The 19,168-nt window shown below is 36.9% G+C and overlaps 1 protein-coding gene across 3 annotated transcripts in view; it reads left to right on the forward strand.

The window, feature by feature from the left end:
* The window catches only part of LOC131074831 (rhodanese-like domain-containing protein 9, chloroplastic), a 115,886-nt gene that overhangs the window by 29,698 nt on the left and 67,020 nt on the right, over window positions 1-19,168 (forward strand). For all 3 annotated transcript variants that reach the window (XM_058011542.2, XM_058011541.2, XM_058011543.2), the window contains exon 2: window positions 11,077-11,321. In XM_058011542.2, coding sequence (XP_057867525.2) covers window positions 11,077-11,321 — 245 coding nt within the window. The remainder of the gene's footprint in view (window positions 1-11,076; window positions 11,322-19,168) is intronic.

Here is a 19,168-nt window from a genome sequence, read left to right on the forward strand (position 1 = left end):
GAGTTGAAAGCGGTTAGAAGACAAATAGAGAGTAGTTAGCTAGTTGATAGAATAGTAATTAGAGTAGAGTAGAGAGAGAAGGCAAAGATTGTTGCCAAGAGGTTGTTGTAAAAGACTTGTAACTTCATTGAAGAAATGGTGAAATTTATGGGTCGATTCGACAATTTGCATGGTCTTTATACTTCTCATATTTGATTTCATGTTATTAGATGAGTGGAAGAAATGTGCTTGATTGATGGTGAAATTCGTATATCCATACTACTAGCAGTTTGTTGATTGCAGACTTGCCTTGCGTAGTCAACTGGAATCATTCAGCTTAAGCTTAACTTCAATTGTCGCTTCTTCATCGATATGCATCAACCTGATGGTGTCTATGCCTGCAGTGATGATTTGAACATCATAAAGCTTCCCTTCGAAGATCGCACTGGCCTTGTGGAGATGGTCCTGCGATGTCAAAACAAGACCTAGTTAGAGTTTCATCAAAGATCAATCATTGCTCCTACATTCGTAGTATTAGGATTAGATCCTCTCTTCGCCCTCATCCTTTTTCCATTTTTTCCAAATCTAAGCTAGCAAGAGCCTGTGTTCCAGCAATATTCAAAGCAAATCAGAAGTTCAGGCATCAAATGTAAGTCCCCTTGTGATTCCAGCAAATCACATCATACCACAAAGAGCTTATCCACACGTAGAGACCCTACATACAAGAACCTTGAAGTTTCTCCGATTGATCCTTTTCGCGATATCTTCAGCATTCGGAAACTTTATTCAAGAGAGGATAAGGTACCCTTGGGTATTTTATTCTGTGTTAGGCTGTGTACAAAATACACGTCAACAGGTACTTTGGACCAAGGTGCTCAAAATCAGACTATTACAGTCCTACAAAAGCCTAATTAGGCCTCCAACAACACTACAACCACCTCTTAGACTCTCCACTGCCCTGCACAATCAATTTGGATGGTAAGGGGATGTCAAAAGTGAAAGCATTTCATAGGTTTCAAAGTCTCCTTGGCTGTTTTGATACCCAAATCAACAACAAGTCACTCAACCTTGTTAAACCGGCCCAATACATGGAGATATTAGGCCTTCAATTGCTCAAAACCCCACTTGAACTCCTCCTCTGCAAAAATGGTTCAAAACCCACTTGGATCACCCTCATACCCATCATTCCACCAAGTCTTGAGTCAAGCCGTTAGTGGAATGAGTGGATATGCATGATTCTTGATAAAACCCTCCAAACCTAGGGTTTTAGACCAGTCTGGACAAAATCGCTTGTAGAATGCACAAAACCCAATGAAATCAATCCTAACCGGTGCCAAATGAAAGGTAACTCAGAGTCCTTTCCAACAAGTCCAGCCTTGAGTTCTAATTCATCCGAAATAGAGAGTTATGAGACAAAGTGCAGCGTTTTTTTGGAAATTGCTGAGAAAATGATCATAAATTGCCTTCAAACTTGGAGTTCTCCGGTACAAAATCATCAATCAACCCCTTCCAAACATCTGAGTGGTCTATAAATACTCTAGACTCAACGGCTATAACCACCATTTGAATTGGTTAGCCGTAAAACCACCTTTTGAGTGCTAAGTGTCTTGACAACGTTGAAAAGTTGTCAAGCAACTTTTACAAAAATTGCACAATTTGCATTTTTGACACCAATGACCCCTAAGAACTTTGAAGACATCTCAAATAGGGCATATAAACACCAAATACATCAGAGATACCCCCATACCACACTTTGGGAGGCATTGACCTAGTTTGACCAAGATACCCCTATTTGAGTACATTCAACAAATTGGCACCAAGGCCTTACAAAATGAGACAAAAGGACTCCAAAAGTTTGAAGATGGTCCTTGAAACCTTATTACATCCAAGATTCCAAAATTAACAACAAAACATGAAACCAAGAACAAACACCCTGAATAGGTCCCATGGACCCAACTGTGCCCCTGCACCAATTATGAGGATTGGTGTCTCCAGTAGGTTGGTGCCTATGAAACTTTGAAGAGAGTTTTATATAAGCAATATTTTGTTTTGGTTTTCTCTCATAAGGGTTTCCATGTAAATCGTGTGTTCTTTTTTGTGTTGCATAATTGTTAGATCTTATGTGAATGATATTGTGCAATTGATATACTTATGGTATTAAGTTTGAAAAAGTAGAAAATAGTCTTATACTGGTTTACCCCCATTGTCAATATGAGCTTGTGGTCATCATACCTGTTGTAACTTGTTAATGAGCTTGTTCTACTATTGTTAATATGGTAGTTGTAACTTTAATGTGATTGTAGTTGCTGCTGCTTGTTGATGTGTTTTTTATGCACTTTATACACAATAAAATACTAAGTATTTTATCCTCTCTTGAACAAAATCCTCTCGAATGCTAATCTATGTGATCATACAAGGTACTCCAAGGTTTCTACTATCAGGTCTTGACGTGTGGATAACTCAATGGTTTGATGTGATATTGCTGGAATCACAAGGGGGACTTACGTTGAACATGAATGTTGCTGGAACATGAAGACTTACTTAACTTGGAAATCAAATAGCAAAGGAGTTAAGGGTTAAGAAAACTAATCTAATCCTAAGAATGTAGGAACTAATTGTTGATTAGGTGTGACCAAACCGAGCTTTGTTTCGCCATCAAGGAATAACTACACAAAACTGGTGCAATCTCCTAAGGATAAATGAATGATTTTCATATCACCAATGCACATCAACCACATGAATAATGAGCATGAAGTAATAGAAGTTAAGCTTTCACGCAAGTTTAGTCGACTATGCATTGCAATTTTCAATCAAAAAATTACAAGTAGTATGAACTATGAACATTAGGTATGCCATTCATCAACAATTATATCTTCCATTTATCTAACTGACTTTAAAGCAAATGAGAAGTAGAGACATGCAACATGTTGAATTAACATAGAGAATTCACCATAATTTCAATGAAAACAATATGTCTCTTACAACAAGATCTTGGCAACAATCTTTGCCTTCTCCTATTTTAACTTCTACTCTAACTTCTAATTCCTAATTGTTGTCTATTCTCTTGTACTCACTATTAACCTTTACAAATGAGAGCACCGAGCCTTATATAAATGTCTCTTTACATTTTGAAGGCTCAGATTGATTCTTGAACCAATGGTTGAGATTACATAATGAAAACCCTAATTAGGGTTAGTTACAATAACTCCGTTGCGGCCAATGAGAAAATTACAATTATTTGAAGATATGTATTACATTAAATGTGAACCAATAGAAGATGAAGTTAGGTATCTAGAACTTTGTGTCTTTATGGGATCCATAAGATTCATTGTATCTAGACACTTCGACTTGGGGCCCTTTGATTGGATGAATGATGATTGGGATGCCACCTCAACTTGCCTTGTAGACATGATTAACTTGCCTTGCTCCACTGAATCTTTCACTTTGAAGTCCTTGTAGGGCTATGTCTCCATCCATTTCCTTGCATGAGCATGTTGAGTCCTTCATCTTGCATGCTCCATACACCACATTGCTTACATCCAACCTGAAAAAGACAAAGAAACATTTAAATCTTGATTATGAACGAAACCTTAAGTAAGCAAAATGCAAGATAATTCACAAAACTCGCTTCTTGAAACCCTTCAAAAATCTGGATGTTGTCTTCTTAAACTTTTTAGAAATGATGTTCCAGATCTGAAAGCACTTGAAAAGGTGAAGAGACACACTCAGATCTGCTTTTAAAACTCTGATTTATTTTTTCCAATTATGACCTCCTTTGCTCCAGATCTGATTTAATCAAAATTTGCTATCTCCTTTATCCTTGGATCTGTTTTTCATGTTCTGAATTCCTTATGCTGGTTTTGGCTTTGAATATATTCTCCTTCTTGTGTGAATTTGTTATATCTCTCTTGGACCTTCGGTGGAGATTTGATATGTATAGGGACTATTTTGTGCTTATGAAAATTCATTTTCCTTTGCAAGTTTTATCTCCAAGTGGAAATTTGATAGGCATAGGGACAAAATTAGTCTTTATGAAATTCATTCAAATCTTAGCACACTTTTCACTTAGTGGAGATTCGATAGGGATAGGGACAATTTAGTCCCTATGAATTTTGCTCAATGCTTGCTAGGTAATTTGTGTGGTGGAAATTCGACTTGTATAGGGACTTTTTATCCTCATTTTTAAGCTTGGAGCAGAAAATTGATGTGTATAGGGACAAATTTGATCCCTATTTTTGTTGCAACCCCCTTTAGGAAATTTGTTCTTCATGCTGTGAGTGGAAAATCGAATCCCATAGGGACTTTTTGATCCCTATTTTTGTCCTTATGAAATTGCTTGTTATCTTTTCAAATTTGACATTGAGGGGGAATTCGATCTTCATTGGGACAAATTAGTCCCTAACTTTGTCCCTATGGAAATTCCATTTGGATCTTGTTCATACAATGATGGAGAATCGATCTCTATAGGGACAAATTAGTCCCTACGAATTTGCTTATAGTGGAAGTTCAATTTCCATAAGAACTTTTTGATCCTTAGATTTCTTCCTTGCCCAAATTGTTCAAATTTGCATTGCTTGTTCATGTCCAAGGTGGGAAATTCGATTTCCATAGGGATTAAATGGATTTTTATCATCATTCTTTACTTCAAATCTCAGGAATCGAGATTCTATCTCCATAGGGATTTTTCACCTGTTCATCACAAAATTTACATTAGCTTGCAAACACTCGAACAACTTAGCATTCTAGATGACTTCCTTGCAATTTGACAGCTTTTTTGCATTCTTTGACAACATTTCTTGCTTCATGACAACTTCAACAATATTAGCTAGCTTGATCTTGATACGACACCCTCTCATAAGTTGAAAGATGCCGAATGGGTATGAGCTCAAACTAATAGGTTTGTTGCACCGAGAATCTTTCACCAGTGAGATTGTTTTTTTGGAGTTTTTGATAATTTGAAGATTTTTATGGTTTTTTGAGAGTTTTTGAATGATGCACCATAGAAACAATACAAATAAAAAACTAAATTAATTCCGAAAATTGAAAATCAGAACTCTGATTTTTATTACAGCAATGCAATTTGACAAAGAATTACAATTTATTTTGCTCAAGGTGCAAATTTGCATACCAAGAGTCTTGAGCTTGCCTGGTTGAGCCTCCTTATTTGACTGGAATTCAATACATGCTGATAGAGGAGCTCCCAAAGTGTGGTATTAGCTCCAAAAGACTTTATTGACTCTAAAATGAATTACCAAAAACAATTGAAGAGGAATTGTCCAGACCCAGATGGAATTCTAACTCCTTGCCAGGCGTGGCCCTCTAGGAATGAAGAATTTCCTTGTCTTATTGAATATGCTGATCACATATGACCTTATTTCTCCAAAATAACTTCTTATTTGCTGATCCTAATTGCGAACAATGAATTTTAGTGCAATTGGCTGAGTTAAAACCCTTGTAATTATTTTCTACAAACTCCAGGCAAGAATTCGATGTATGGTTCAATTGGGAATGGTACGATCTGCTGGAATAATGTCTGAATTGCTGATAAAATCATCCAAATATGCTTAGACCTGATGTAAAAGCCCTGTAATTGCTGTCTAACCCTGCAAGCTTCTGATTTTTGGCCCCCAATGGCTTGAAATGAAGTTCTTTGTGTGTCCAAATGCTGAATTAGTGAAAGGGGCTACGTCCTGTCACCAAAAGATGGAGGTTTTCGTCTCCAATCTGCTCTCAGATCTCTGTCAACCAAGTTGCAGACCTGCTGATGAAAAGTAATCTCCAAAAAATGAATAATAATGAATGCCAAAATTCTTCCCGTGAAGCTTCTTTTCTTTTCAAATTCCCGCGCCCAAGTTAGGGCTCCAAGATTCTATGATTCTAAGTAGAATATTCCTCCAATTGGGTGCTCAGCTTGAGGGTTCCATTATCATGAATTGGGGCCATTATTAAATTAAAGTTTATTCTTTAATTATGTCTAGAAAAAGGAGCTCTAGGGGTCAACTTATAATTCTCCTTTAACTTTTGTTAATCCCCTTTGAATAAAGTTACTTTATAAACATCTTTTATAAAGTCACTTTAATGTATTATTACCACTTAAGGTAAAAGTAACTTTATAATATAATATTAGCATTAGTTCATCCTCTTTATAAAGTCACTTTATAAATTATTTCCAATTTTAGAAAAAGTGACTTATAATGTAATATTATAAAGTTTACACCTTATAAGCTTACCGAGGCCAAATAAATGACTAAGTCCAGGCCCCCTTGGTTAGCCAATCATCTCCTAGCCTCTGATTTTGTCTGCGGAGATAGCTAAAGTGACATTTCATAATATTATTTTACCCTCTTTTTTTTTAATAATTAAATCAATTAATAATAAGTCATCCTTCTAAATAATATTTATTTTGGACAGCTTAATAAGAATTAATTTAATAAATTGTCACTTTTTAAAAATTGGGGACATTACATAAGAAAAGGTTAAAACCAAGAAATTATTGCCAAGCTAAGGCAATCTAAGCAAAACATCTACCTAAAAAGTGAAAAAGTGGGGATCCCCATTTGCAATGGGACAATGTATGAAAACATCACAACATTGCTCATTAACAAGCTTGTCATATTATCATTAATATGGTAGTTTTAACTTTAAGTGGTAGTTGTCTAGAGTTCTCTCTCCATGAGAGGCAAGCCTTTTTTTTTCTCATCTTGTTCTTTTTCTTATAGTAACATTGATACTAGAGCTAGGTTTGGTTTTGAAGAAAGAAATTGGGAAGAAGTCATAAGGTCATAACTATGACATGATAGGTGAGATGGTAAAAAATTGTAGGTTGTGGGCAAAAAATTAATAAAAATTGTGACCAAATGCATTAATCATAAGCAAAATATGTCAAACCCTAGTATGAATTGGAGCATAAAATTGTGATTCTTCAGTAAAAAATCATGTAAAAGTTTGAGGTTCTCTATTTTTGATCATGGGAAAAGAAAAAAGCACGAATTCCTTGTCAAAATCCATTTCATTGGGGCTAGGAAAGTTTGAAGTTGTGAAGGTCGCCAATTGCCATTTTTTCAATCACAATAGATAGATCATGAATAATGAAGGAAGTGTTGGAATCAATGAACACTGAGAGGGGAGGGTGAATCGGTGTTCTGCAATTAACAAGTTTATCAAACTGATTCTTAAACCACCGGATGTATAAGAATGAAAGTAAAGTGCAAAAACATAAAGCAATCAACCATAAAACCATAGCACCGGAGTTTTTACGTGGAAACTTGGAAAGGGAAAAACCACGGTGGGATTGAGACCCACAATATTATTATACTTTGATAAGGAGTATGATAATATTACAAAAGGGGAATGCACTTGCATTTAGGCACACTGCCTAGATCTCATTGCTCAATTACATAAGAGGGCTACAACCTTGGAGGACTCACTCTCCTACAAATGAGTTATAAAAGCAATTACAATGTCTGAACTGATGTATAGCATCTATCTATGCCAAAAACCAGTTCTGGTTGAGCACAATCTGACTGTCTTTCTCTGCATTGTCAATCTGCTCTGTTCTGCTGCACATTCATGTACCGGAGCACCAAATCTGCTCACCGATGCTCATACACTTTTCACACATCATTGTTCACACATTTCACACCCAGAATGATCAACTGAATTGGCATTATATATCTGCACCACCTAATAAGATCTCCAATAAGTGGGCTTCACAATATTGCATAATATGAAACGTGTACCAACTAGTCGGCTCAATGTGCCCACAAATCCATATGTGGACCTAAAAGAATTGATCAAATTCATTACACGTGTCAGCACAATCACCTCGAACTCATAACCAATCATCGAAATTATCCCAAGAATTTCGGATCACACGTTACATCACTGTTCAACACAATAGCTCTGCCCTTCCTAAATTACCGGATACCAGACCTTCAATCTCACACATGAATCAACACGGGAGATCAGGAATGCGAAGTAAGCTACCTCGAACCTCAAATCAATTGCCTCTATCACTGCAACCAAAATTATAGAACCAAAAATGAGTTATGCTTGTTGTATCTACACTCTGTGTTCAACCTTCCAGACTTAAGCATAAGAACAATACAACTTCTCAAGCTTCTGGTAACTCAAATCTGCATATACCGGATAGGAATTCTAGACTGAGTTGCCATCATTGACAACCCCTAAGCATCCTCCATGCATCAATCATCATCGGTATAGTGTCTCTTGCCAATAGGAAGAACACAAGCAAAAGGACAAAAAACTTGCGAGGTTTTTGCAATTGCGGGTTCATTCGATATTTTTCGAAAGGGCACATGGGTATTGTATGTAGTTATGGTTTTTAGTATCACTTGCACTATTTTTTTCCATAGCCAGGTTTCATTTTTTTGTGGCAATTAGGGCACACAATTTCAAGTTCTTTTGTGAATAGCTTTTGTTATTTCTGACTTCTAGGGTTTCCAAAATTAAAGTTTGTAAAAATTGAGGAATAAAGTTTTTGGGAAATATATTTTTAGGGTCAAATTAAAGGGTTTGCTAGGGTTCAATTTTTTTTGAGAGAAGTCCATTTTTTGGGATGCTAGGTAAAGGGCCAATTTTCAGAATTTAGTACTAATAGAAGTACAAAAAATTATTGGGAAAAATAATAATACCAGAGTTGTAAGAGACTCACAATTGCTGCGTATTGAATGTGTGATAGAATTATACTGAAGACTGAAACTAGGCTTGCAACCAACCCAGATGATTTTGACAAGCATCATCAATAAGTACTGTTATTATTCAAGTTATCTATGTCTGACAATTTAAATCCCCAAAGCTTGGAATGCTACATCTCCATTTACATTGTGGGATAATTTGAAAACCAAATGTGAAATCCCATAAAAAGGTTGGGTTTTGTATTTACAAATCTATTGTTTTCCACTAAATTGCACGAGTCAACATGTTTTTAGGACTTCTAGGCATCTCCCATGGTAGGAAAATAAAAAAAGTTAATATTTAAAAAAAGTGTTTTCGATCTGTGTGCCACAAAACCTAACCCTAATGGTCTATGGTTCCTACCCAAACCCTAGGCATTCACAAAAAAACTTATTAATGGGTATCTAAGCCTCATTTTCAATCACTTCCATATTTCAAAAATAGTATGGACTTGGTGTTACAAAAAAAGTGATAAAATTGTGAAAATGGCATGTGATTTGTGGTTGTGAAAATGGTATGTGATTTGTGGTTTTGAAAATAGCTTTGCCCCTAGATGCTTGCAAGGGGCTCTGCCCCTTGAACTCGTTTGGGGCATTGCCCGTAGATGCTCACAAGTGGCTTTGCCCCCAAACCTTTGCAAGGGGCATTGCCCCTGAGGGCCTAAATCCTTGCAGGGGATGCTGCCCATCGACCCTATTGGGGGTTCAGCCCCCCAAACCTCCACTCACCACCATCCCACCACTATCCCTTTGTTGTCCCTAGTTCTAGGCCCTTGGTCCCTCCATCCTTGAGACCTGTCCCTTGCATCCCCCCATCTCAACTCCATGGAACATAGTACCTTTGAAATGCTGCTGAATAAGAATTGATAATAGCCAATTTGTTGTGCCCAAATGCCTGCAAACCCAAATGCCATAGCTCTAAAAAGTCTCCAAAACAATTCAAAATTTTGAAATTTAGCACAAAACATGCATTCCTACCCAAAGGTATATATGCCTTTGCACGTACATACATATTTTCACTCAAACCTTATACTGATTCTTAATTAGGTGCAAGTCAATCAATATTCTTACATTTTTGTTCGTTGAAAATTTGTATCCATGTTTGGAGATGTGCTCCTTTGTAAGCCAATGCAAATTTTGATAACCATGTTTCTTCACTAAAGTGATGTTACTAGTTCAGTTATCACTAAAACAACTCTTCAGTGGTGGTTAACTGAGAAATCCACAATATGTCACTTTCTATCATCTGTTGTAGCTCCTTTTCTATGTTTTTGTACTCTGTACTTCACCCTGTCAGGTGCACTTGAGAGCTCTATAGTTGGCCTGCAAAGATACGAATGAAAAACAAAAAACAAGACATGTATGAAACAAGACAAAGTTCAAAATATGACTCGTGATCAGATGAAAAAACAAGGGTGAAGCTGAAAAGCTTGACATGGTACCAAAAGCTGCATGGGTACAACAGGCTCTAATTATAGAATTTGAAGTATAAGCTGTTACTTTAATTTAACAAGTGTGCAAGATTTGTAATACTATCACACATTCTCTAATTTTACATGAAGAATGCATGGAACAACTGCTGGTTACATCTAACATCTTCTACAATGAGGCCTTATACGTTGAATTTAGTAGCATTTTACCAGATCATTGACATAGTAACATTTTGCGGGTTTGTATCATAGCATAATATCCCAGTGATATGCATACAAGGAAGGTCATTGGTTATAGATCAATAACTTCAAATGTTTTTTAAGAATGAAAGCTCATTTGGTAAGCTATTGGTTATGCACAAATAAGAATCAGAAGAGACAGACAACTTGTTTATCTTCTGTTGCAACCAACAGCTTAATGTAGCACAATCAAAGATGATATCTGGATCATGAAGATGCAAATTGGGTTTTGTAATTGTAACAAATAATAAGCAGAATATAGTAATGCTTAACAAAATACAACAATTATAATATAATAATAATATTCAACTGAAAGCTAAATATGGGCAGAACATGTAAATTAGGAGGAACCATCTTAGTTTCAAGTAGTCTACATAGAGGAGGCTTTCAAATTCAAGTCTAAAGCAGTTTCAAATGTAAGCTAGACAAGCCTGTGTAAGAGTAGAGTCATTTAGATAATGACCGTAACAATAATGTAGATTTATGATTTATCCAATGCTATCTATTATCATTGATGCTTGCAACGATCTATCTGATGTCAAGTGTAATGAAAACATTCTTCCTATTAAGTACATGGTATGTGTCAACTCATAAATTACTGTCTAATAGAAGCTGATTCCAGTGAGTTTGTTGTATATAGCATACTAATATGCAGTAACATGTAATAAATAGTTTTTTTGGTGTTTGCTATTTGGTCAATTTACTAAGTTAGTCACACAATATCATTGCAGGTTTTCTGGAAGGAACTTGACAAAAAAACAGAAATTATCAGAAGCGTCTAGATTCTCACATTTGAACAGAACTTTGGATATCAGAGCTGAAGTGAAATTTGTAAATCCAGATGAAGCTAAAAAACTTGTTACAGAAGAGGGTTATACCATTTTGGATATCCGTGACAAGACGCAATATGATCGCGCCCACATCAAATCGTGTTATCATGCTCCTCTCTTTATAGAAAACAATGACAGTGACCTTGGTATGTTTAGTATATGCGGACCAGTTCATCAGTGAAATTTTGATTTAAATAATCTGTCATCAATGAGAAGTATTTGATGTGCTCTCTGGAAATAATAAAAAGATATAGATTATGCTTAAATCCTGTTTCAAGACTCGAAGAGAGATATTTTATTGTTATAAGAGGTCAATTAGCATCGTATCGTACTTGGAAAGAATCTAGCATTGTATGAACTACAACTGCCTTGTAGGCAATGAAGAAAATCAATCTTTGAGCAAGCGATTCTGTGTGTTTACCTGGATTTCAACTGTGTTGAGAAGAAATATAGGATAGAAGTTATGAGTTAGAGAACAGATGGAATCCAAATAGACCATGCAAAATGCTGATCTGTTGAAATCTCAAAACTTTGATTATCAGCAATAATTTCAAATTTTCATGTTTAGTGATGTTACTGTAGATGATAGATAAATATGTATTTCATTTAAATGTTTTCAGACTGATAGGTTTACTACCTTAAAGGTAATAGTAGAAATGCAAAATCTATTAATTCCTGATCTGTGGAGGCATCTTTTTTCCTCAAGACTCATGGTGCTTGGCTGCCTATGCAGTTCTGGAACTACTAAAATTTAGCTGTATTTGTGTTAGATCCTTAGCATGCTTGATTATATCCATTGACAGAAATGTTTCATTTATCATAATAAAATGAAAGAGGATGCATTCCTTATGCTAGATATTCGCTGGTGTCTAGTAGACAGTATAACCTGACAAATTAGGTGGCATTTCCTAGCCCTTCTGTAAGGTGCCCAACAAAGCTTGTATATTCTTACAATTGTTTGATATAAAGCAGGCTGGCAGATAGTAGAGTATTTTTCTGTCCAACCGTGTTCTATGTTTTCTTTTTTTATATTTTTGCAGGTTGTTGCACAATTGAACATAAAATAATGAATCAACATATATTTTATTTATTATTTTTTTATCAATTGATAGAATCACAATTACAATGTGTTATATTCAGAATTCGCTATCATAACTGCACAGCTATACTGCTGTAATTTAAAAAAACATATATAGATAAAAATCTGATCTTTTTCCCCATATAAATCTGCACTAGCTGCTGAAGGTCCTCATAGCACAGCAAGAACTGCATCAAGTAACTGCTGTTTCTAACTACCCTTTTTCCTTAATTTATTTCCCTCTAAAACTGCTGCTCTTCCCTTTTTCCTCTCATGTCTCTCCTTACATCAGCATTCATAAAGTTTAATGGCCACATCATGCCTCAAATATGTTGCACCTCCTTTGTAGAGGTGGAATGATACCTAAAGAGCTGTGACTTCATGTGGGTCCGCTCAGCAAGCCAAAGACATCATAAAAATCTCCAATGTGGACAATTGTAGCGATGCAACTCCCTTTTCTCTATGCTGGAGCCCGTATTTGTCTTAGTTTTTACTTTATGGGGTTGCAGCTAGTGTAATTCCTATCTAATCTTTTCTCCAACCCAGCATTGAGGTCAAATGAATACCAATTGAGCCTCCCAAAACAAAGAAAAGTGCGGCAGGATATTTCTTAAGGATAGGAGCTAGAAAATGGTAGATGCTGGCAGCTTGCCAAATAATCCTCCAAACTTCTATTCTTAGATAAATCAATCAGTATTTGCAAGCAAATGAATTTGAAATCTCATATTTTCAACACTATTATCAAATCCCAATGAACTCCAATCATTTAAATCACTTGTGAATGTTGTGTGAATCCCCTGGTAGATTGGCTAGGAGGATTTTCGTTCTTGAAACGAATTCCACTGTAGGGTTTCCAGCACAGGCTGAAGATGAACACTTGCTTTTCTCCAGACTGAGGTTTGTGAAAATGAAATGTCAAGAATACCATTCTTCTTTCCCATTCCTTCTTTTATATGCATTTCCCCAAAAATAATAAAATAATATTCAATTTCCCACCAAGTGACTTTATTAATTTAACTTTATATTTTAAAACCCCAAAATTCACTTTTTTCTATTGAACTGTTCACATTATATAAATAAAATAATTAATAAAATAGGAGTCATCCAAGCTTAGACAACCTAATTTAATTAATTAATTATTCCATTTTTACTCCCAATCAGCCAGTGGGAATAAAAATAGACTAAGGATCCCAGATTGGCGCCTACACTTGCAAAGGGGACCTTACAGTTCTCCTTGCCTGGAATTTCTTGCCCTCAAGTAATTGAAGATTTGGATGTTGTAATATTTGTTCTCCTTCCCAAGTGACATCTTCTGGAAGCAAGCCTTTCCATCAGATCAAATATTCTTTGATAGTCCTATTTCTCAACCTTCTTTTCCTCATATCCAGAATAGCCTCAGGTGCCAAAATTAATTTACCCTCCTCATCCAACATAGGTAGCTTAGGAGAGGGCAATATGTTGTCCAAGTGCCCTTTTGAGGCCTAAAACACGAAACACATTGTGGATTTTTTTTTGAAAAAGGGGTAAAAATTTATTAATTCAAGAATAACAATACAAGCAACACCAAAGAACACCCCCTAAAGGGCCAAAACTATCACATCTTGTCCTCCTAAACAATCCTTTCTAGATCTTGAGCATACTCCTGAGGCAAATGGCCCCAATCACCAACATCCCAACCATCAAGCCCTCTGAGGCCCACTTGGCCAAATAGTCAGCTGCCCTATTCCACTCTCGGGGAACATAACGAAAAGAAACAAACTCTAAGGAGTCACGCAAATTGAGAATTTGACGGCCCACCACTTCCAAATGCCAATCAACATCATCCATCTTCTGTCTATTCAACATATCCACAACCACTTGAGAATACGACTCACAAATTATCTTACTCCAACGAAGTGCACACCCCCTTTCAAGGGCTAAGAGAACAGCAAGAGCCTCCATGTAATTATTAGTCCGATGTCCCTTATATTTTGAGAATAAAAAGACAACATTACCATAGTTATCCCTACCAACTCTTCCAACACCAGCATGCCTCGGGTTTCCTCTGGAAGAACCATCTGTATTAACTTGAAGAATTCCCATAGGTGGGGGAGACCACTTACCATCTCGATGAACCTTCTGCTTAGCATGTCTACACCTTGCCTGCTGCCTCTTGATGGGAACATCTCCAGAATTCACACTAAAAATCTTCAGATTCTGGACCACATGAAAATCTGCAAGATCAACTACCTCGGAAAGATCACACTTGGCCCTCAGAGTTTCCTGTATCATATGCATAACCCACAACCAAACTTGCTCCACTAGCATCTGCTTATCTTGAAAAATTCTTCGATTTCTTTGAAGCCACAATTGCCAAATAATGAAGCAGGGCCCAATATCCCATGCTACCTTAAGAAATGAAGTCTTAGCAGGAGGTCTGCCCAAACTGCTCCAGAAGTCAACCAAAGAGTTGGCATGAACACAAGAGTGCTTCCAAACACCCCACAACCAATGCCAAACCTCTCTAGTAAAAGAACACTGAAAAAATAAATGAGGGATAGTCTCCTCACTTTTTCCACACAAAACACACATAGAAGGTCCCCGAAACCCCCCTCTTCCTAATATTCTCTCAGGTGAGACATCTATCCTGCACCACTAACCATAAGAAAAAAATATATTTGGGCCAAGCCATCTTGTTCCAAACCTGCTTCCTCCATGACACATTTGCCTTGCCAAAAGCCTGCCTATCTAGTTCTTGATATCCCGAAGCCACAATAAACATCCCCTTCGGGTTAGGGCCCCAAGCAAGAATATCCGCTCCATTGAGTGAATTACACACTCTATCAGCCAGGATGCTAGCAAGCTCCTTCCTGTCCTCTACAGAACCTCCAACAGGCCATTCATGTGGTTCCTTCCATCTAGCCACTTGCCCATGCCCCAAGTTCGTAATCACCTTAAAATCCTCAACTCTAGCCCATCCAACATCAAGGAAACAATTGCACAAAGAATGCAAATGTGGAAATTGAGCCAGAATAGGAGGGAAACCATCCCAGGAGTCCTTCCAAAACAAAGCATCAACACCCTTATTACAAATCCAAAATAATCCTTGCTTAACTAATTGAGCTCCCCTCTTGAGAGTATGCCAAATCATAGATCCACTTCCTAGAAAATTGTAACGAGGCACTAACTTGTCATTCACCCCTCCCAAATATTTTATGTTAAGGATTTTAGCCCTACTTTGATTTTGACTAATACACCATCTCCAGAAAAGTTTGGCAGCCAGGGCTTGACCATTAATTCCCGCATTGCGCAAGCCCAACCCCCCATCCTGCTTTGACCTGCAAACAGAATCTCATTTGACCAAACTCCATTTTGATGAAAGTAATTTACCTGTCCATAAAAATTGTCTGGAAAGAGCATCAAAATCATTAATAAAGCTTGCTGGAGCCATCTGCACAAAGCACCTATAAATAGGGAGCGCTGTAATATCCCTTGCTTATATATGGTGGAAAATGGAGAATTCACACTCAAGGAATACTGTCAAACAATTAACATGCACACTGAAGCTATCGAAGTCTGAAGTAACAGCACTGCTGCTATAAATCTCTGATTTCAATTTCAGACTCTTTAAGATGCATAACAACCTTTTTCCTTAAAGACAAATGACATATGAAAACACTTTAATGGATGCCTTAATTTTCTGAACACCAATACTCAGAAAAATAGTTATTTCACTAGCAAATAATGATCAAAACCTGGTTTGACGATGCCAAAGGAAGAGTGGTTCCCAACGAACATGTAGGAATTTTCTGAAGATTTTTGAGGGCTCCAAAGGTGAAATCGTCCCTCTAGGAGCAGGTTGCCCAACCCTTGAAGTTGCAGAAGTAAATATAAAATAATAGCAGCTTCCTCTCCACCAAATTTGTGATCAAAATGATTGTCTTGGCAAGGCGAGTTGATTGGACAGCTACCCACAAATTTCTTTCCTTCCAGCTGAAAGCAATGAGAAAATATGTAAGAATCAGTGGGTCTGATCGACCCCCATGGCAGACTTGAAGTTGTATCTCAAACTCCTTCAATTGCACTCTAAGCACCTCCAAAATACTCCTACATGAATCACCTGTCTCCCTAGATGAGATTTGATGCCCAAATGATGAGTAATGTGCAAATCATAAGTCATTATCAGCCTGGTACGAACTGTTTCAGACCTTAAAGGATGCCAACTTCTGCTTAGAACTCCTCCAAACTCCTCCACAAAAGTTGCCTTATGCTTCCAATGAATTGTATCCTTTCAAAATGGCCCTACGATACTCCAATGAAGAGTTATGACAGAATCGATGGTATGAGGGCTGAAAGTCGATTTGTTATCAGACCTGCAAGTTGACCAAATTCCACCCAATTTGATCTCCAATCATTCATTAATAAAATCATCTTCTATCCTTGATGAAGATTGAAGCAAAATGGGTACTCCATTGGGAAATCTGAAGACGTTAGGGATACCCTATCCACCATGAAAGTTACAGCAAACTTATTATGCACAATTAGGAAGACTGAAGTGTCTCCCTCTCACAATAGCGAATTTTTCTTTAAAAGAAGACTTTACCAATTAGGCGCTGATGTAGATCCCGTCACGAATCCACCCCCAAGACGAAGAACTAGGGTTTCGTCCAGCCCTTCTATCAATCTGCTAAAGGTTTGCGTCCTCAGAGATTCAACTAATGCAAAGCATCAGTCAGTTCATCAAATCCAAATCCATTCTCCAATGCCCATACAATGAGGCTCAACCTCTATTTATCTTTTTTCTCCATACGTCTCATAAACTTCTAGAGGATTCTAGAAATAATATTATTTCATTTTAGTGACTTTATAATTAATTATTTTATTTGTCACTAATTAATTAATTAATTAAATATAAAGTCACCCCTTTTAATTTTTAATTTATTTCATGACTTTATAAGAAATTAATTAATTAATTTCTCCTTATTTCTCCACTTAGCCAAAAGGCTAAAACTTCATAAGAGGCTAGAAAAATGGGGACATTACAAGCGCCTGGATCACAAACTTCAAAAGATTCACTGTACCAGCTGTTGAAAGCCATCTATTAGTTCAATGGCTAACCTTATGTCGGAACTTATTCAAAATCTCCTGCCAAAACCCTCCATGTACTTAACTTGCCGAAAGCGGAACCCCAAGATAGATAAAAGGAAGGTGTCCAATTGTAAATCTCAAAATTCTAGCAATCCTAGCCTGAATGGGAACAGGAGTATTAAAAAAGAAGATAGAGGACTTGTCTTCATTAATCTTTTGTCTAGAGGCTTTCAAATAAATGTCCAAAGTATTTCTAAATTTGATAGCTTCACTAATTCTGGCAACACCCATAAGAGCAATATCATCCACAAATTGAAGATGGGAAGATGAAGGTATGTTGTGATCCCAATTCCAACCTTGGAGCAATCCCTGTCTAACTCTGGACTTTATAAACCTTCCCAAACCTTCATCCATTAAAATGAAAAGGTAGGGGGAAAGAGGGTCACCTTGCTGAAGACTCCTCGAGGCACTAAATAACTCTGTAGGTTCACTATTAATAAGAACCGCAAAAGACGAAAAACACATTGTGGATTTTACTGTGCTGAGGTAGGTCCAATTTGTAAGCACTTCAGCTATCCTTATTAATATCTTGCATGGCCCATAAAATTGTAGTTTTAGCTTTTCAGCTCTGCTTTTCTTGAAGGAAGATTATTTGTAACTTTGTAGCCACAAAAAGACCAAGTCACCAACCTCAAAGTATCTTTGCATAACCACAAAAAGACCTTGTGTTTATTTGCATAAATTTTCTATTGATTCTGAGCTTGCCGGAGATTTTCTTTTAGTGACTTAAGAATTTTCTGGCTCTCTCGAATCTAATCCTTTGCCTTCAGAACTCTGCTATCGTCAATAATCAAATCCACAAAAGATGGGGCATCATACCCATAGAGAGCTCTAAATGGGGTCTTGTCAATGGACATTTGGTAGGTGGTGTTATAGTAGTACTCACTAAATATAACCATCTGATCCATTCCTTTTGCTGCCCTGCCACATATTTCCACAAATATCCCTCTACCCACTTGTTATCAATGTCTGTTTGTCCATTTGTTTGCAGATGGTAACTAGTGCTTGGTGTTAACTAAGTACTTGTCAATTTGAAAAGTTCCTACCAAAACATATTGTCTTGATTACTGACAATGTTCTTGAGCAGGCCATGGTGTTTGAACACCTCTTTGAAAAACAACCATGCAACTTGGGTGCCTTAAATGGAAGAGATCACACAGAAGTGAGCATATTTGGTCAACTTGTGTGGCACAACAAAAATGCAATCCTTTGTATTCTTGGGAGACCTGTGATAAAATCCATTGATATGCTCTAGAATGGGTAGAGGCTGCAACAATTGTGTTGGAAAGGTATGCTCTGATTTATTTTATTGACACATCAAACACATTCCCAAAAATGTCTCAAGACAACTTTAGGAATTGCTTTAGCAAAATCTAATCTTTTCCTTGATTTCCCTCACCTCAATCCTGTGGAAATTGGTGGACATTGATTAATATTTCATTTTTTTCTATTCTAGATTTGGAGAGAAGATAGAGTAGTCCTGACAAACAATGGACCAGATGCAGAAGTAGCGGGAATATTAGAAACATTGTCATCTGTGATAGGATGAAAAGTATTTTGTGCAGATGCACTACCTTGTATAATAACTTCCCAGCAAATTTGATGTTTGAGCATTGTGTGTGATTCTTCTGGGTTTGTTGTTGTATGGATGGGCCTGAGAATCAAATTAATCATCTGTATTAGTTGGAGGCCTGCTCAAGGTGAAATATATAACAGTCGTATAAGAGTGATGCATTAGGCATCTGGAAGCTATAGATATTAGGAAAACACCGTGCAAAATATTGCAAT

The sequence above is a fragment of the Cryptomeria japonica genome, chromosome 4, assembly GCF_030272615.1.
Source record: "Cryptomeria japonica chromosome 4, Sugi_1.0, whole genome shotgun sequence".
Classification (NCBI taxonomy): domain Eukaryota; kingdom Viridiplantae; phylum Streptophyta; class Pinopsida; order Cupressales; family Cupressaceae; genus Cryptomeria; species Cryptomeria japonica.